The sequence below is a fragment of the Hemiscyllium ocellatum genome, chromosome 10 (assembly GCF_020745735.1).
Source record: "Hemiscyllium ocellatum isolate sHemOce1 chromosome 10, sHemOce1.pat.X.cur, whole genome shotgun sequence".
Taxonomy (NCBI): Eukaryota; Metazoa; Chordata; class Chondrichthyes; order Orectolobiformes; family Hemiscylliidae; genus Hemiscyllium; species Hemiscyllium ocellatum.
Window position 1 is genome coordinate 77,584,958 of NC_083410.1, and position 20,503 is coordinate 77,605,460.

The 20,503-nt window shown below is 43.0% G+C and overlaps 1 protein-coding gene and 1 long non-coding RNA gene across 3 annotated transcripts in view; one reads left to right on the forward strand and one right to left on the reverse strand.

The window, feature by feature from the left end:
* Positions 1 to 617: 617 nt before the first annotated feature.
* The window catches only part of LOC132819470 (uncharacterized), a 139,468-nt gene continuing 119,582 nt past the window's right edge, over positions 618 to 20,503 (reverse strand). For both annotated transcript variants that reach the window (XR_009645090.1, XR_009645089.1), the window contains one exon: positions 618 to 996. This is a non-coding gene — a long non-coding RNA (uncharacterized LOC132819470). The remainder of the gene's footprint in view (positions 997 to 20,503) is intronic.
* On the forward strand, positions 2,438 to 3,715 carry LOC132819260 (5-hydroxytryptamine receptor 1B-like). The gene has a single exon (XM_060830687.1). The coding sequence runs from the start codon at positions 2,438 to 2,440 to the stop codon at positions 3,566 to 3,568; it is 1,131 nt and encodes a 376-aa protein (XP_060686670.1). The 3' UTR covers positions 3,569 to 3,715.

Sequence of the window (20,503 nt, forward strand, 5' to 3'; positions counted from 1 at the left end):
TTGCGTGCCGCCCCGAAACCTTAGGCGGATCTTAAAACGAAACAAGCCCCAGCTACTCCCTTTCCCCTTTCCCCCACATTAAGCCCAGCGGATTAAAAATAAATTTAAAGTTTGAATCCCATTTCAATCAGAAAATACCCATTATATTTTCGTCCAGAACAACACTGTTGTTTCATTTATCAGTTGATTGCTGGATAGGTTCTTGCTTGTGTGCAGTTTATCAGTGTATGAACTCGGTAGTGACTATCTCGATGCAATATTGTTGCCTGAACAGGTTAACCCCGATCTCTGATCCTGACAACCTCAGTAACTCCTTCGGACCTGTGGCCAAAGGATGACAGGGACGCAGCTTATGAGATAAATATTGTTTTTCAGTTACAATAATAATGTTCTGGTCTCAAGTATGTTGTCGGGAATCTCTAATTAAACGACGTAAATATTTGACCGGGCCAAAGGAGATATATTCCTAAAAATTGAACTTCCGAAATAACATGCTAAAAGGCATCAAAATGTTAGCGAGTGAAGTTCGTTATAATTCCTGAGTTTCTTACAAAGGTTCTGCCAATAATACTTGTGAATAGAAATCACGGATCATTTGTACCTTTACTTGGGAGAAACGCAGAATTTGGGCGGAATTTTCTGTTAACTGCCATTTTTGCAGCAAAAAGCTGTGAGTCTTGATGATTTGGAGATGCCGGTGTTGGACTGGGGTGTACAAAGTTAAAAATCATACAACACCAGGTTATAGTCCAACAGGTTTAATTGGAAGCACACTAGCTTTCGGAGCGACACTCCTTCATCAGGTGATTGTGGTCTAGATGAACATCTGACAACATTTAGGTAACTGTAACGGGCAGATGGACATCAAGAGGTTGAGATCTGAGGCGCCAGTCGACGTACAGACTGGTGGAGACCGACAGGTCTTTCCTGGGCATGTAATGCGCCCAGTAACGAGGTCCATTCCACGGCTGGTCTCGCTTCACATTCGGGGGCAAACTGTAAATAGCCAAGAAAAGGAAACATAAAAAAAAGACAAAGTAGCGAGACACAGGATAAAGTGCCGATACAATCATATGAAATATAAATTACAGGAAATATTTGGATCTATTTGCTCTTCACTCTGTCCTGGAGTCTTCATTTTCGTGACTCCCGAATATTCTTTACTAGGATTTGTGAATGGTATTTTCCTCCTGGTGTACTGACATCTCCGAGGAAAATATCAGACACAAGGTGTATTCCCGCTGACGTGCTGTCGCAGTTTGGCTGAACTGTAAACTCGAAAAGTGTTCACAACCACTTCGGGTAAGTGCGGAGTGCTGTCGCAGAGAGTGTGATTAGCAGAGAAGGACGCAGCAGCCTGTGAACAGTTTAACCATCCACACGTCGAAAATATGCACCAGCAGCAACTCCCCCTCCGCCCTCCCCCCCCTTCAAAGGATTAATGTGTGAATGTTGGTACTTTGAAAACCTCAGATAAATCTCTCAAGGCGCGGGGGACTTGGGAAAACAGCGGGCATTTGATTAGTGTCTGTCAGCATTTCTGCTTTCGGGATAGAAAGGAACCATTGGGTAGTGGGTGTGATTGGACGGTGTGGATGGTGAAACGTGATGGTCAACTGATGAGAAAACGAAATCGTTTCACCCGAATCGGCTCGACAGCCTGTGTACATCAGCCTGCCTGATAGCCATTGAGCGAAAGAAACTGGTCGGGAGAGAGAGAGAGCTAGCTGTGGGAATGCCACGGAGCACTATGACCCAGAGGAGGCGTTTGGTTCTGCGTTAAAACTCGAAGCTGAAGGACTGGTTCAGTTTGGTTAGACTCCGTCTTCCTGTGGGAGGGATGTTATAAAACAATGTGAAGATGCGGACCGGACACATTCTCTCCAAGCCGCGCTCCCTCCTTCTGCCTTCCCAGCCCGAAGCCAGTTAATGTGCCTGCACCTGAGCTGAGCTCGGGGGAACCACTCCGAGAAACCAGAGAAAACATCTCCAAACGCCAAGAAACCTGAGCTTAATGGAGCCTGGGCTTCGTCAGCATCTGAGACGAACATTTCAGATGAAGTCCATTTATCCTGAGGTGGCAAAATATTCTTTATCTCGGTAACCTAAGTAAAACAGAACAGCCCAGACTGAAGAGTTAAGAGGTAACAAGTCAGTGGCAGCAACTGTTCTGAATGAAGGAGCCAGCAATAATGAATTTGAACATGAAGAAGTTTAAATCCTAACACAGGTTCCTGGGCTATCCTGCAGCCGCAACGCCTCATTCAGAAAGACGAGGAGCTGCACACACTAGCGGTTGCAAACAGACTTATTCCCGGTCGGTTGGCCGGGAGTGGGCAAGCAGCATTCCCAGCGAAGCGGGACTGACCGCTGGGAGCTGCCCGAGTAATGCACGTGTGGGCCGAGCGGCCGCTGGTTTGCCTTCCAGGGGAAGAGAATGAACGAGTCCGCCGAGTGCCTGCCGCCAAACAGCGTGCAGCTGCAAGCCAACTCCAAGCATGTCAACTGCAGCGCCAAAGTGAGTGCTCCCGGAGGGACTGGCATCACTGCCTGGGGGGTATCGGCCTCGGTTTTCCTGTGTCTTATCACCCTGGCCACGGTGCTCTCCAATGGGTTTGTCATCGCCACCATTTACCAAGCCCGCAAGCTGCACACTCCCGCCAACATCCTGATCGCCTCGCTGGCTGTGACCGACCTGCTGGTCTCCATCCTGGTCATGCCCCTCAGTATTGTCTACACTGTCAGCGGCACCTGGAACCTCGGCCAGGTTGTATGTGACATCTGGCTGTCCTCCGACATTACCTGCTGCACCGCCTCGATCCTCCATCTGTGCGTGATCGCACTGGACCGATACTGGGCGATCACCGACGCGGTGGAGTACTCGATGAAGCGAACCCCTGAAAGAGCCGCTGTGATGATAGTCACTGTCTGGGTCATCTCCATCTGCATCTCCATCCCGCCTCTGTTCTGGAGGCAAGCCAAAGCCGGAGAGCTCATGCACTGCGCTGTCAACACAGACCAGATCTTCTACACCATCTACTCAACTTTCGGCGCCTTCTACATCCCCACGCTGCTGCTGATCGCCCTATACGGGCGGATTTACGTGGAGGCCAGGTCCCGGATCCTAAAGCAGGCGCCGAAGCAGAGCGGCAAGCGCCTGACCAAGGCTCAGCTGGTCACCCACTCCCCAGGATCTTCTTCCCTGTCCTCCGTCAACTCCCGGGTGACCGAGTTACCCAGCGAGACCGCCTCCCCGGTTAACCTCAACCACGTCAAAGTCAAGGTTTCCGACATGTTGCTGGAAAAGAAGCGGATCTCGGCGGCCCGGGAGAGGAAGGCCACCAAAACCTTAGGGATCATCCTCGGCGCCTTCATTGTGTGTTGGCTGCCGTTCTTTATCATCACCCTGGTCTTACCCATCTGCAAGGAGGCGTGCTGGTTCCACCAGGCCATCTTCGACTTCTTTAACTGGCTGGGCTATCTCAATTCCCTCGTCAACCCCATCATCTACACCATGTCCAATGAAGACTTTAAGCAGGCTTTCCAGAAACTCATCCGCTGTCGGTGACTGTGCACCCTGAGCAACCTTGGACAACTCCACCATTCCCCCCAGTCCCCTCCTCACGCCGTGTTGCCCCAACGCTACCAAGAGGGATGTGTGCCAGCTCTTCGGGCATCTCTCGGCACCTGCAAACGGGCACCCGCAACGTTGCATATGGCACTTTAATCGAAAAATCAAAAGCGAAGATGCGTCAATCGGACCAGCGCGTCGCAGCTTTTCTTGATCTCAGTCAGATCAGTCGCGATCAAAAGTTAAAGACAGAAACCCTTCCCGCCGCACTCACCATGAGAGGGTACTGTAGTTATTTTCGAGAGGGATTTGATGCCGACTCTCACTTCAGTGAGGTGGAAAGCTGCGACAGTCTAGACCTGAAGCTTGGGGTATCTTGGACTAAGCTGAAGGCAGTTTCTGGGTCTGGTTGTGGAGAGACATCGCCAGTTCCCCGCAGCCCCCAAAACTGCCAGATTTGGAATAGCTTTGGCCGTGTTAGAGATTGCGCCTCTTCAAAGCTTCGCCTTCTATTTATAACTGAAGTTTTAGTTGTTTGAACAGAAAGAATTGAAGGCTAACAAAGGATGTTGCAGTTTAGAAATACTATTCTAATTATTAATTTTTTCCCGTTCATATTGCTTTGATCGCACATGCCAACTGAGCAGGGTTTCCTTTTTCAATATTTTGCAGTTAAAATGCACATCATTGACTGCCAGTGTATGACAAATTCTCGATCCTAAACAAGCTTCATAAAGCCGTCTGTATTCTCACCGTGTTGTTGCTACTTGGTTACCTGTAGTTTCAAATCATGGAAAAAACGAAAGCGAATTCAACCACAGTAATTTTCCCCCTGTCAGCACTGTGTTTTGATGTGTTATCTTCCATATTTAGATGAATGATGTTATTTGCAGGTTAAACTGACGATCCAAATAAAGGAATGTTTATTTTAAGACAAACGAAGCCGATTAACGCTGCGTTTTTGATAACACTTCGGTTTATAATTCTGATAAGCCAGTATTGGTAAGCAATGTTAAAACGAGGAAGACAGCTCCACAAAAGTTTTCGAAATTGCGAACAGAATCCCAGACAATCTCTTTACCAAGTTAAAAATCTCACAACACCAGGTTATAGTCCAACAGGTTTATATGGAAGCACTAGCTTTGGGAGCTGCGCACCTTCATCAAGATCACTTCAGCGGTCCGGGACATTCGGCCTCGGACCTTTGGCTGACCACCCTCCAAGGCGGACTTCTGGACAAGCAACACCGCGGAGTGGCCGAGCTGAGAGCAAAGCTCGGTATCCATGGGAATGACCTCAACCGGAACCCTGGGTTCATGTCACACTACAGGTGACTCCACTATACCATACACTCTCTCACACACACATCCACACTCCTACATACTCAAACCCAAGCAGACCCTTTGTCATACCAAAGTTCTCTCTCATATGCACACACATACACCATCTCCCCACTGCACTCACACCCATACCCGCACTCTCTCACATGCATATTCAGTCACACACAGAACGCAAACACTTAACCAAGCTTACACACACACATATACTGTACACACAGTCTATCAGGTGCACTCACACCCACAGGCACACACTCACATGCACACTCACTCTGCCATTCCATCAGGCACACACACAGGTTTATGGGGTGAATTTGTTTTTGCAGAATTACATTTTATTTTTCAAAAACTGCATGAAGCCATGTAAAACATCTGTAAAATTGTGCAGAGGGTTTATCAGTTTGACTAAACATTGGGACACAGGCAGACTTCACACCTATTGTTAGAATAGCTGTCTTGAGAATGTAATTTGAAAGAAGTTCTTGGTTTTACATATCAAGGAACAGAAATCAACATATCCCATTCTAAAGGATGAAAGATTTAATGTAAAATTGTTTACTGTATCACATCTCCATCACACTAGACTCCTTTGGCAATAAATTCTGTGATCATGATTTTATTCACCCCAACCACCTCTGAAAGCTAGTGCTTCTAACTAAACCTGTTGGACTATAACCTGGTGTTTAACTTTGTCCAGCCCAGTCCAACACTGGCACCTCTAAGTCATCGTTACCTAGTGGCAGATTTCATTTTCTCTCCAATTCTCTCCAATTAACCCAATCAAATTCAATATGTTTTACATCTAGAGGCAAACCAATCCTTGAGATAAAATATACCTTGAAGGATTACAGAACAAACCAGTGGAAAATGTACATATTGAAAAAGTGACACATTATACATTTTATTATAAAGTTATCGCTCTTTAACTATGGTAAAGTTTTAAAAAACTGGCTTATGAGCAATATCCAGAAAACATAAATTCACTCTAAAGTTGTCAGTCAAACATTATTTTTGTACACATTATGTAACAAACACAAAACTGCAAACTTCTGCATATACACAAGGAACAGGAGCTACTTAATAAATGCTGAGAAAGCAGACTTTAATTGGATTTGTTACTGATCACCAATCATGAACTAAAAGGATCAGTTCACAGGTGACAAGTAAATAACAACTAACTGTAACAGTATAGACTAGACATTGAAATTCTTGTTATTATTTCATACGGCCAAACTCTTTCAGTATAAATTACAATTAGATGTGGCTAAATTGGATAGTTTTTGAAAACAGATGTGGGGATCAGGATGTGTCATTAGTCTGTATCCTTTCAATACAATGTGGCAGTACAAACTTCATCCGGCCTGCTCATCATTCCTGTATGCAGCCATCAGAGACTATACCTTTCATTGGATGAATATATCAGCTGGGGTCCCAATATTGCTTTCTAGTACTCCTTAAATTTAGCCATCACTGCTTAAAGCAGGTCTGCACCATTCAGATAGAAAGGACATTGTTGCTGCTGGATGTGCTGACATCATTTACAGCTGTTGCTGTGCAAATAATCAATGGCTGTCCATGGGAGTACATAGTTAAAAATCACACAACACCAGATTATAGTCCAATAGGTTTAATTGGAAGCACTACTTTTCGGAGTGCCGCTCCTTTTGTGATCTTTAACTTTGTATACCCCAGTCCAACACCGGCATCTCCAAATCATGTCCATGGGAGAACATGCACACCAAGGCTTCTTGATGGAATGGATGAAAAGGAGGAACTATGGTCTCCATCTACACAGGGACTAGGGTGTCCTCCTGGTACACACTGAGAAACAATGGGAGCAGAGAGCCTCGGAGGTCAATGTCAGGGCTTTGGCCTCCAAAACCTGGAAGCAACACTGATCTTACAGAAATTGCCAAGGTCAATGAATACACCTTCGAATACCATATCTAATCAATTGCACAGTTAGCCCCAGTGCTTGTTTAAATCATGAACATTACTGACCGACCAAGAATGCACATTAATCCAGACTTACAGCTGACATTTATGTACCTCCTCTCACACTTGTCACACACCCTATATTATGGCAATCTACCAAATACATAATTCTCAGATCTCAGCTTGTCAACTATAGCAGCCACACTTAAACTGTGCATAACACTGATTGAAACATTATCTTCTCCTTTGCTGGAAAAGATGGTACACAACTAAAAGCAGCAGTAACTACTTACTGGGTAAATGAGCGCCTTTGTATTCTGACCCCTATAGAAGATATGATGCCCTTTTAGAATAGTTATTGTTCAGTTCATGGTCAATGTCTGTGCAGAATCCATACACAATGTTTTCTGAAAATTCTCCTTCTCACATTCTGACAACTACAAGTGATGTAAGAATGAACTCTTATACTTTCACCTCCCCTCAGCATAATTGTACCCTTGCGCCTTTTTCCTTTCAGATACCCAAGAAATGCCACCAAGCCAAACAGGAACAGCAAGAAAATAATGGTGATGAGGACACATTTTCAATTCAACACTTACAGTCACCAGCACTGTGACTAATTTCGAGGATAGTGTAGAGATGGTATGTGGACCTGGTGAGACAATGGACATGGGGGTTCAGTAGGTAATGTTATGAGGTGAAGGTGAAAGCCCTCTGTTAATTAAAACCAAACACCCAGAAAAGCTTGCCTCACCTTGTAATCTGTTAAAATGTGAGTGAGTGACAGAGAACTCCTAATTTCCACTGTTTAGAGGAAATAACAATTCATTTTCCTAATTCTAATAGTGAACACTAAACAAAACTATTCACAAATCTTAAATACTTACTATCATGACTCCAAATCTATAAAAATGCTGTTCCAATACAACAATTACTAAACATTACAATAACTTAATCTCAAGACCACACAGTTTCTGTTTTCTTCAGTGTCTTCAGCCTTCCATCTGATTTCCCTGGCTCATCATCTTTCTTTTACTGTGAGTGCATTTTACATGAAAAAGATATATTTTGATAAAGAGTTTTCTTTAATTTCTTTGAGAACAAGATGTTAGATGGGCAGTTAGCTTTCCAGCTCTGCGGCAGTTGCTCTGCTGCTCGATGGCAGTTGCTCATCCATTTATTTTCAAAATACCGGGTTTATATACCCACTATGACACATTACACTCTTATAAAGTTGTTGGTTTTCAAGTGTCAAAACAATAAAATTCAAATTCCATTGGCTTCTGGTATCCTAGGTATAACTTAAACTATCTGGTTTTAAAATCAAAATGTTGTCAGAACCAAAACCAAAACTCAACTTTTATGTTTCTTTGTGGTTAAGTCATGATGGTCAAAGTAGTCAGTTAAGGCACATGGAAATATTGGTGAATGCATAATTTAATTCAGGTTATTTGTATCACATTGAAGTAATTCTTCATAAGCAGTAAAGGGCTATGCCATATGCTTTTACTATACATGGCTTCCATACCCTCATCTCCTTCCTCGGTTCCTCATATTCTTGCTCCTCAGTGTCCTGGCTGTTTTGTGGTGGCAAGGAATATCTCCCCACCTTGCCTTCAATCACTGGGAAGTTTGATACCTTCTCAGCAATGTGATAATGATTAAGTAATTGGTTTTACTGATTTTGGTTAAAATTAAGTATAAATATTGTACTGGAGTGTGGAAGTATATCTGCTAGTCTTCTTTGAGTCTTAACGTGGAATCTTTTATGTCCACTGAAAGGGCAGACAAGACCTCACCTTAACAGTACATGTGAAGAATGATGCAATCATCCCTTAAAACATTGTCTGCTTCATCAGAATTTGCATGCAGTGTGAGTAGCACGGTGACTCAGTGGTTAGCAGGATCCTGGGTTCAACTCTGGTTTCGGGCAACTGACTGTGTGACAACTGACTTTGCACATTCTCCCTGTATCTGCATAAGTTTCATCCAGGTTATCCAGTTTCCTCCCACTGTCCAAAGATGTGCAGGTTGGATGGATTGGCTGTGCTCAACTGCCCATAGTGCCCAATAGTGCACGCTAGGTGGATTAGCCATTGGGGAATTGCAAAGTTATATGGTAGGGAAGTTGAGTCTGGGTGGGAAACTGTTCAGATGGGCCGAATGGCCAGCTTCCACACTGTAGGGATTTTATGACTCTCATTCCATACAATAGTATGTGCATTGGAATTATGAGCTGTGTGGTCAGAAAATATTCTTTAATAGCTACCTTTTAGTTTGCTGTGATACTGAAAAATAGTTGGACCAACACTACTGCAGAATGAAGGCACAATGATCACTACTAACTGGACCTTAATCTGTATGTTGCACTATCTATTATAATGCATTTGCTGGGTGTGGAAGAGTGGTATCCCTTTCTGAGTTGGTACATGGAAAAGTTGACAACCAATTCTCTCAAACAAATGCGCATACAGGTGGCACCATCCTGCACCATGGTCTGCCTGTCATTAAAGCAGGCGCTCAGATTTGCAGGAAGAAAGAATATTTGGGTTCTCTTTAAACAGAGTGTATTAGTGAACTCCTTATACAACAGTGCACTGCAATCTGGAAGATATTGCTAATATTCTCGGATCAAATCTGGGAAGAGCAAGAGTAGTTGTTCATCACAATCAATAACAATAGAGTCTTTGCTGATGTCTGACATCATAGTGATGGTACAACTAGCGTCAGAACTTACTGATGACCTCTTTATTGAAGAGCAGACATCTCACAGTTTGTACTTTCTATAGTTTCAGGTGGAAGACCATAAGATATAAGAGCAAAATTTGGCCATTTGACCCATCAAGTCTGCTCTACCATTCAATCATGGCTGATATGTTTTTCAACCCCATTCTCTTGCCTTCTTCCCATAATCCTTGATCCCTTAACTAATCAGAATCTATCTGTCTCTGTCTTAAATACACTCAATGATTTGGCCTCCACAATCCACAGATTAACGACCCTCTGGCTGAAGAAATTCTTGCCAATATCAGTTCTATAGGATCTTCCTTTCACTCTGAGGCCATGTTCACTGTATCCAGGCCTTTTGGCATTCTGTAAAGTTCAAACACAATCCCCTTAAACAGGGAGATAATGGACTTGAACGTGTGGTTGGGGAACTGGTGCAGGAAGCGAGGATTTAAGTTCTTGAATCACTGGGATATATTTTGTGGTAAGCATAAATTCTACAAGAGAGACGGTTTGCACCTTAATGGGTTAGGGACCAGCATTTCTACTGCAACACCACTACATTTAAACTAAGTAGCGGGGGGGAGGCGACAAACTGGATGTATAAAAAGAAAATTGAAGGGAAAGTTAGAACAAGAGAAGTCAAGAAAGACAACTGTAGCAATGAGGCAGAAAATTCGGAAAGGGACCATGCTGTAAGGTTGAGTGAAATAAGGGTTGATGGGAAGTGTGAGCAGTAACAAATTAAAAATACTGTATATGAACGCACGAAGCATTAGACATAAGATGGATGAGCTTGAGGCTCTTTTGGAAATTGGCAGATACGATATTGTGGGGATAACTGAGACGTGGTTTCAAGTGGACAGGGCCTGGGAAATGAATATTCAAGGCTACATGTGCTATTGTAAGGACAGACTGACGGGCAGAGGGGGTGGGGTGGCCTTGTGGATAAGGGAGGATATTCAGTCCCTTGCACGGGGGGACCTAGAGTCAGGAGATGTAGAGTCAGTGTGGATAGAGTTGCAAAATACTAAGGGTAAAAAGACCCTCTTGGGAGTCATCAACAGGCCCCCAAATAGTAGTCTGGATGTCGGATGTAAGTTGAATCAGGAGCTGAAATTGGCCTGTGGTAAAGATGTTACTACAGTTGTTATGGGGGATTTTAACATGCAGGTAGACTGGGAGAATCAGGATTGCATTGGACCTCAAGAAAGAGACTTTGTGGAGTGCCTCAGAGATGGGTTCTTAGAGCAGCTGGTGCTGGAGCCGACCAGGGAGAAGGCAATTCTGGATCTAGTATTGTGTAATGAACCAGAATTGGTCAGAGACCTCGAAGTGAAGGAGCCATTGGGAAGTAGTGACCATAATACATTAAGCTTCAATCTGCAATTTGAGAGGGAGAGGGTACAGTCGGAAGTGACAGTACTTCTGTTGAATAAAGGGAACTATGGAGCTATGAGGGAGGAGCTGGCCAAAGTTCAATGGTGCATGACTGTGGAGGAACAATGGCGGATATTTCTGTGTCTAATGCAGAAGTTGCAGGATCAGTTCATTCCAAAAAGGAAGAAAGAGGAGGCATGGGCGGCCGTGGCTGACGAGGGAAGTTAAGAAACATATAAAGTTAAAAGAGAAAAAGTATAACATAGCAAAGATAAGTGGGAAAACAGAGGACTGGGAAGCTTTTAAAGAACAACAGAGGATTACTAAGCAGGAAATACGCAGAGGAAAAATGAGGTACGGAGGTAAACTGGTCAATAATATAAAGGAGGATAGTAAAAGCTTTTTTAAGTATGTGCAAGGCAAAAAAGAGGTTAGTACTAAAATTGGGCCCTTGAACACAGAAACAGGAGAATATATTACAGGGAACAAAGAAATGGCAGAAGAATTAAATGGGTACTTCAGATCTGTGTTCACTGGGGAAGACACAAGCAATCTCCCTGAGATAACAGTGGCTGAAGGACCTGAACTGAAGGGAATTTATATTTGCCAAGATTTGGTGTTGGAGAGACTGTTAGGTCTGAAGGTTGATAAGTCTCCGGGGCCTGATGGTCTACATCCCAGAGTATTGAAGGAGGTGGCTCAGGAAATCGTGGATGCGTTGGTGATTATTTTCCAGAGTTCGATAGATTCGGGATCAGTTCCTGAGGATTGGAGGGTGGCTAATGTTATACTACTTTTTAAGACAGGTGGGAGAGAGAAAACAGGAAATTATAGACCAGTTAGTCTGACCTCAGTGGTGGGAAAGATGCTGGAGTCTATTATAAAGAATGAAATTACGGCACATCTGGATAGTAGTAACAGGATAGGACAGAGTCAGCATGGATTTATGAAGGGGAAATCGTGCTTGACTAATCTTCTTGAATTTTTTGAGGATGTAACTCTGAAGATGGATGAGGAAGATCCAGTAGATGTAGTGTACCTGGACTTTCAGAAAGCTTTTGATAAAGTCCCACATAGGAGGCTAGTGAGTAAACTAAGGTATTGGGGGCAAAGTACTAGATTGGATTGAAAATTGGTTGGCCGATAGGAAACAAAAGGTACTGATAAACGGCTCCATTTCAGAATGGCAGGCAGTGACCAGTGGGGTACTGCAGGAATCCGTGCTGGGACCGCAGCTTTTTACAATATATGTTAATGATATAGAAGATGGTATCAGCAATTACATTAGCAAATTTGCTGATGATACAAAGCTGGGTGGCAGTGTGAAATGTGATGAGGATGTTAGGAGATTACAGGGTGACCTGGACAGATTAGGTGAGTGGGCAGATGCAGTTTAATGTGGATAAATGTATGGTTATCCACTTTGGTGGCAAGAACAGGAAGGCAGATTACTACCTCAATGGAATTAATTTAGGTAAAGGGGCAGTACAGAGAGATCTGGGTGTTCTTGTACACCAGTCAATGAAGGCAAGCATGCAGATACAGCAGGTAGTGAAGAAGGCTAATAGCATGCTGGCCTTCATAACAAGAGGAATTGAGTATAGAAGCAAAGAGGTGCTTCTGCAGCTGTACAGGGCCCTGGTGAGACCACACCTGGAGTACTGTGTGCAGTTCTGGTCTCCAAATTTGAGGAAAGACATTCTGGCTATTGAGGGAGTGCAGCGTAAGTTCATGAGGTCAATTCCTGGAATGGAGGGATTACCTTACACTGAAAGACTGAAGCGACTGGGCTTGTATACCGTTGAGTTTAGAAGACTGAGAGGGGATCTGATTGAGACATACAAGATTATGAAAGGATTGGACACTCTGGCAGCAGGAAACATGTTTCCGCTGATGGGTGAGTGCCGAACCAGAGGACACAGCTTAAAAATACGGGGTAGACCATTTAGGACAGAGATGAGGAGAAACTTCTTCACCCAGAGAGTGGTGGCTATGTGGAATGCTCTGCCCCAGAGGGCAGTGGACTCAGTCTCTGGATTCATTTAAGAAAGAGTTGGATCGAGCTCTCAAAGATAGTGGAATCAAGGGTTATGGAGATAAGGCAGGAAGTGGATACTGATTAGGAATGATCAGCCATGATCACATTGAATGGCAGTGCAGGCTTGAAGGGCTGAATGGCCTACTCCTGCACCTATTGTCTATTGTCTATTATCTATGCTCCATCGAGTACAGCCCAAAATCTTCAACTGTTCCTCATATGACAAGACCTTACTCCCTGGGATCATTCTTATAAACATCTTCTGGACCTCCCTCCAACACCAGAACATCCTTTCTTAAACATAAGGGCCAAAACTGCTCACAAGATTCCAATTGCAGTAGTGTGGATGAGCAGAGGGATCTTGGTGTCCATGTACACAGATCTCTGAAAGTTGCCACCCAGGTAAATAGTGCTGTGAGGAAGGCATATGGTGTACTGGGCTTTATTGGCAGAGGAATTGAGTTCCGGAGTCCTGAGGTCATGTTGCAGTTGTATAAGACTCTGGTGCGGCCTCATCTGGAGTATTGTGCGCAGTTTTGGTCGCCATACTATAGGAAGGATGTGGAGGCATTGGAACGAGTGCAGAGGAGGTTTACCAGGATGTTGCCTGGTATAGTAGGAAAATCGTATGAGGAAAGACTGAGGCACTTGGGGCTGTTCTCATTGGAGAAAAGAAGGTTTAGGGGAGATTTGATAGAGGTGTACAAGATGATTAGGGGTTTAGATAGGGTAGACACTGAGAACCTTTTACCGCTAATGGAGTCAGCTGTTACAAGGGGACACAGCTTTAAATTAAGGGGTGGAAGGTATAGGACAGATGTTAGGGGTAGATTCTTTACACAGCGGGTTGTGAGTTCATGGAATGCCCTGCCAGTAGCAGTGGTGAATTCTCCCTCTTTATGGTCATTTAAGCGGGCATTGGATAGGCATTTGGAAGTTATTGGGCTAGTGTAGGTTAGGTAGGATTCGGTCGGCGCAACATTGAGGGCCGAAGGGCCTGTACTGCGCTGTATTTTTCTATGTTCTATGTTCTATGTCTGATCAGAGCCTTATATAGTGTCAGCAGTACATCTGAGCTCTTGTATTCTATCCCCCTTGAAATGAATGCTAACATTGCATTTGCCTTCTGAACAGTAATTGAATCTGCATGTTAATCTTAAGAGAACCATGAACTAAGACTCCCAAGTCCCTTCATGGTTCAGATTTCCGAAGCCTTTCCCATTTAAAAATAGTTTATGCCTCAATTTTTCTTACCAAAATGCAAAACCTCGCACTTTCGCACACTGTATTCCAACTGTCACGTCTTTGCCCACTATTCTATTCTGTTCAAGTTCTTTTGCTGCCTCCCTCCTTCCTCAACACTGCCTGGCTCTCCACTTATCTTTGTGTCATCGGCAAACTTAGCAACAATGACTCCAGTTCCTTCATCTAGATCATTGATGTATAACATGAATATGGATCCTTACAGAACTCCACTAGTCACTGGCTGCCATCCTGTAAAAGACTCTTTATTCCTTCTCTCTACTCTGTGCTAGTCAAAAGGTAAAAACAATGACTACAGATGCTGGAAACCAGATTCTGGATTTGTGATGCTGGAAAAGCACAGCAGTTCAGGAATACTGATGAAGGACTTTTGCCCGAAAAATAAATTTTACTACTCCTTGGATGCTGCCTGAACTGCTGTGCTTTTCCAGCACCATGAATCCAGTCTCTGATAGTCAGCCAATCCTCTATCTATGCCACTACCTTATCCCTAATGCCTTGGGCTCATTTCTTATTTGGAAAGCTCCTTGTTTCCTGAATACCTTGGGTGAATGTGTCTTCCAGCTCTGAGCCCTTCTCCAGTCTTCCTCTCCCCTCCTCTGTCTCCCTTAAGTTTCCTGACCATTCAGAGCCCTCAAGTCCTGCTTAATGCACTTTCCTCATTCTCTAAATCATGATCTTTTCTAAGAGGAGGACCTGTTAGTCTGCCTATATCTCAGAGGAATTAGTTTGTGCAAATACTTATAGATTTTTGAAACCCAGAACAACTAATAAAGCACAAATGTGTGTAGAATAGCAACAACCAGAAGGAATCAACCAACAACTAAACAGTAAGTAATTGATGATCCATTTGAAAAGCAGTAGATGAAGAGGGGTGTTCCTTCCTTCTGTTCACCTATGTGAGTTTACAACAGCATGTCATCTAGACTGTTAAGGTGAAAAATGGTAGTTTTGGCATCAGATTGACATTGGTGTTTGATGTTGTAAACTATCTGCTCTGCAGTTATTTTTTGCACTTTTCCTACACCAGTATCAAGAAAATATCCAGCATGTTTCCTGGCACAGATGTGATTTTGGTATGCCAAAGACATTCAAAGCATCTGAGAAAGATATGCCATGAAGCCTCAGTTTCTTGCCCTCAGTCTTTGCATAGCATTAAACATTAGTAAGGGAGAACAATTTGTGACAAAAACATTTTGGGAGTCCTTAGATCATAGTTAAATGCTCTGGGAGGTATTCAAATGAAAATGATCAAGCTTAGTTGCATTCTACTATTTTTGGTGACACTGAACTTGTTTTGTTTTTGTTTGCACATCAGAGTTGGGGGCAACCTGATAGAAGTTTACAAAATTGTGAGAGACATAGAGAGACAGTTGGAGTTTTATTCCCAGGGTAGAAATGTCATTCACTAGGGGATTCAGGGTTAAAGTAAAAGGGGAAAGTTTAAAAAAGATGTGAGAAGCAGGTTTTTTTTTCAAAGATTATGTAAGTACCTGGAATATTCTGCCAGTGATTGTACTAAAAGCAGATACAATGGCAATGTTTAAGAGGCATCTTGACAGATACATGAATAGGAAGGTAATAGAGTGATATGGACTACATCGAGGCAAATGGATTTTAATTTAGAAAGAAGGGCCTGTTCCCGTTCTTTGATAGAGGTGCACAAGTAATCTTCTGCCATGAGGATAAATTAATCAAAGCATCATGTGAGGTAATCAGCAATGGAGAGTGTGATTGTGGCTAATATAGATGGAATATTTTTGTTAAGTGATTACAATGTTGGTACTTCTAAAGTAAAAATAATGTGAGGAACTGGAGGGAAGTCCATAAAGAAGCATGATTTACGGTAAGATGACTTTGCACAGATAAAAATCCCATGGGCGCATTAAAGTCAGCAGATATACAACAAAAGAAGGATTTGCATTTGAAAAATGGGGATATGCTAATGGAACAATTTTTAAAATGCAAGAATAATTAGTTTCTGGAATAATTAATTGTTGAAATAAAAGAATAAAACCAACGTGAGAAAGATATTTGGAAAAAAGGTAAAGTTTTGGGATATTCAGAAACTCAAGTAATGAACCCCACACAGTTAAAAATCACACAACACCAGGTTGGACTATAGTCCAACAGGTTTAATTGGAAGCACACTAGCTTTCGGAGCGACTCTCCTTCATCAGGTGATAGTGGAGAGCGACGCTCCAAAAGCTAGTGTGCTTCCAATTAAACCTGTTAGACTATAGTCCAACCTGGTGTTGTGTGAGTTTTAACTTTGTACACACCAGTCCAACACCGGCATCTCCAAATCATGAACCCCACAGAGGTATCCATAAAGATAATCTGAAGTTTTCAAAAAATGCTGAGAACTACAGAGAACAGTTATGAAGAAAACAAAGCAGAAAATGTCAAGACAGCAAAGCCCAGTAATGCTTTTCATTGGAGACTAACAGAGTAAAGAAAGAAATTGCACTATTAAAAATTTTGGTGGAGAAGCATTGTGGAAGCAAAGAGTTTGCTTCAGCCAGAATTGTTAAATGCTGGAGCTTTATGTCAGAAATAGTATTTGGAAGAGAGAAAGAGAGTTTATACTTAAAATATTCAGGGCTCATGCAGAATTGCTACTTTCCTAATTGTAAAAGAGTAGATATTAATTACATGAGGTGGATAAAATTCTTTCAAACAGTCTTTTCGCTATTCTTTAACATACTTATATAACTCTTGTCATATTTCTGGAGCTCAGGTGTTGCGTGTCTAGAAATTCGAAATCCAATGTCTACTTTTGAAATTGAGCTCTAAGGCAAGATATCCCAATTTCAGGTTGCAAGTCTTGATCTTTTGTCACAGAACTATTTGAAACAACATTGCAGGTTGAACCAATATTTGGCCTAAATTAGATAAAGACAGTTCCTTTTAGAATGGGGTTTTGTTTGACAAACTTTATGGACTTTTTTGATGAACATACTGACCTGAGAAAGAAACAGTCAGTGGAGAGAGAAATAAAGTTACTGTTTTGAGGCAAGTATGAGCCTTCCTTGGCAGCAAGTTGGCTCTGTAATTAAAGGATGAAATTAGTATGGTAGAGAGAAATGACTTTAGTTCAGAAGGTCGAGATGTGAGTGGATGTAAGAAAAAGCAAAGGAAATAAGTCACTTGTGGGAGTAAGTTTTAGGCTTCCTAGTAATAGCTACATTGTAGGACAGAGTATACCGGAAGAAATAAAGAGCACTTAAGGAAATAATCACCAATGATTTCAATCTTCATAGACAAATGAATTTGGCAAAGGAAGCCTGGAAGATGATTTCATAGGCTGCATTTGGGAGGATTTCCAGGAGTAATACATTCTGGAACCATGCAGGGAGCAGGCTGTTTTAGACCTGGCGATGTGTAATAAGACAAGTTTAGCTAATTATCTCATAGTAAAGGAACAGTAATTATCACATGATAGGATTTCACATTCACTTTGAGACTGAGAAACATGTGTCAAGGGGAAGTGAGTTAAGCTCAAATAAGAGCAATTATGAGGATATGAAGTTAAGAGTTGGCTAAAGTGGATTAGAAAGATAAGTTAAAATAAGCGACGGTAGGGTAGCAGTAACTGACATTTAAAGACAAATTCCCTAACTCCTAACAAAAATATATTTCATTAAAAAAAGATGAGAAGGATGCACATACATTTATAACTATGGAAGTGAAGGTTGGTACCAAGGTTCATGGTGTACCACTTTTATTGCATGCAACACCTTCCTCATTTTATCTCACCCACTCCAACTCCCCAAACTACTAATCCTGCTGCCATCTTATCATCCACCTGTATCAACTCTGATAGCTATGCCAAGCACTTTGATTTCACTCAGTCCCTCCCCTTGACTTATTGCAGGAGAAAATGGCCCACAAAATGGTAAAGACACCCAATGACTTGAGGTGGGGTCCCTGATACTTGGCTCCTCAACTATACCGCGTTCCCTCCCATGCCCCCACCCATGAGGACAGGATCCTAGCCTTGGTCAATGAGGACTGAGCCCACTCAGCCATACATTCCAAGCTATCTATGTCCTGGCAATCAAGTAAGAAGATTGTCAATTCTGTTCTCTTCTTCCATTATCACCATCATGTCAAGGTGCTGGTGTTGGACTGGGGTGCACAAAGACTTCACCTGATGAAGGAGCAACACTCTGAAAGCTTTTGATTTCAAACAAATGTGTTGGACTATATCCTGGTGTCATGTGACTTCTGACATTATTACTACTGTGAACTGTGGACTCTTAATAAGCCTGAACTTCTACTCATTCTTCTCAACACATTCTTTTTTTTGTCTCTAGCAGGAACAAGTGGTATTTGCATGATCTGAATAACCAAGAAAACACCAAGTTTCCTTCTCCTTATCTGTGCAAGAAGTCACAGTTCCTTCAGAGGAAGCCCCAGCATGCCTACCTCCTGCACCTTTCACTAGCTCAGATACAGATACCTCAGTGTGAGCACTAACAAGATTACAGACCTGCTGGTGAGCATGAGACTGCCACATCTCTGTAAACAAACAAGGAAGAAGTGTTCAAGGTCACTGGCACATGGAGAATGGCTGGAGACCCAGAACTACCTCAATCCAGGCAGGAAATGATCCCATGGTGTTGGCAATTCAGAACTTCATAAAAATGCACAAGAAGACACAGGAGCAGGTGGCAGATTTGTTGGGTGGGTTGTGCAAACTGACACAAAGGTTGCAGGACTATATCTTCACTATTTGAACCTCACCGCTTCTGGCATGCAAGCACTGACTGCCTCTACAGAGAGATTTGGAGCTGCTACGTAGAGCCAGGTCGGGCTGTCTCAGTGTTTGTTGGATATATGCAGATTCACACTTCATTGCTCTAGCCATTGCAATATGGGACAAGGGATCTTGTCCTCACTCCAGGTGCTTCTTCATCAAAAGGAGACAGGGTGATGTCTGTAGCCTGATCAGGAGAAATCAAATACTATCATTGCCTCTACAGAAGTTTCCTCTTGCAGCATTTGAGTGTTGGCTGGATCTTCCACCTCACCTTGCCTGCCACCCTCACTTCTGTGGAATTTCAAGCCAAGGAGGATGCACCTGTCTCTCATCATACTTAGCATGTCTTTCTGTTTGGCCATGGGATGATCCAACTAAATCTTCAAGGCCAATGGGCTCCACTGTAAGATAGGCTCCTCTTACCCAGCTGTGGGCCCTTGGTACCCATACTTGGTTTTTTACATCTGTATAGTATGGGAGCCCGTGTAATGTTGTTGTCCTTTGAAGGATCTCACATTGCTTGAAAATGAAGACTTTTCCCTTACAGAACAAAACAGTTGTCTGGCCAGTCTGGGTATGGTGGCAGCATTTTCAGCTCCATTGCGCAGTAGTTATTTGCATTATGGTGGATGGAAACCGCAATCACACTTCATATAGTGAATCTCAAGTTCAATCCCTCAGCCTTGGTGAACCCCCAAATGCACAAACTCCCTTCTTCGTAGTCAATCCCATCAGCTTTGAACTTCTCCACATTCCTACTCAACCAATCTATTTAACTCACCTCCTCACTTTACTCCCCTCTGATCCAGGCATATCATGTCAGCATGCCAGATAACTTTCTTCAGACTCGAAACATTAACTCTGCTTTTCTCTCTACAGGTACTACCAGACTTGCTGAATTTCTCCAGCACTTTCTGTTTTTGTTTCAGATTTCCAGCATCTACAGTTCCTTCTTTTTATGATAGTTATAATTTTGGACTGTACCCCCCATTAAAGCCAGACTGCCGAGTGTCAGTAACTTCCTTATTCTGGCATTACCCTTTCCTTTCCATGGTTTATTGGCTTGCCCCTTATATATTAAGCTGTCATCCTTCACAGTTGTTATACTTTTCCATCCCATTATGCTGCTTTTAATCCCCACAATTGAGATCCTGGCTTCTCTCACATAGCAGTAGCTCCTGATTATTTCCTACTTGATTTTCATCTCACCAAAGAATGATCATGGATCACCTTGACTTGGATGGACAGACTTGTTTGATAATTGACCGGACTCCTGACTGACCTCTGTGCATCTCCCTGTGTGAATTCCCATGACTCCCTGGACTGGCTGCACTTGACCCACAGGGCCAACCATTGCTACTTTCTGGACTATAAAGGTACAAATCCATAGACCCTGACCACCCCATTGACTGTGCCCAAGCCCTGGACTGATATCAGACACTACCCTTGAATTATTGTGCCAGGACACCCTGACTGAAGGATGTCTC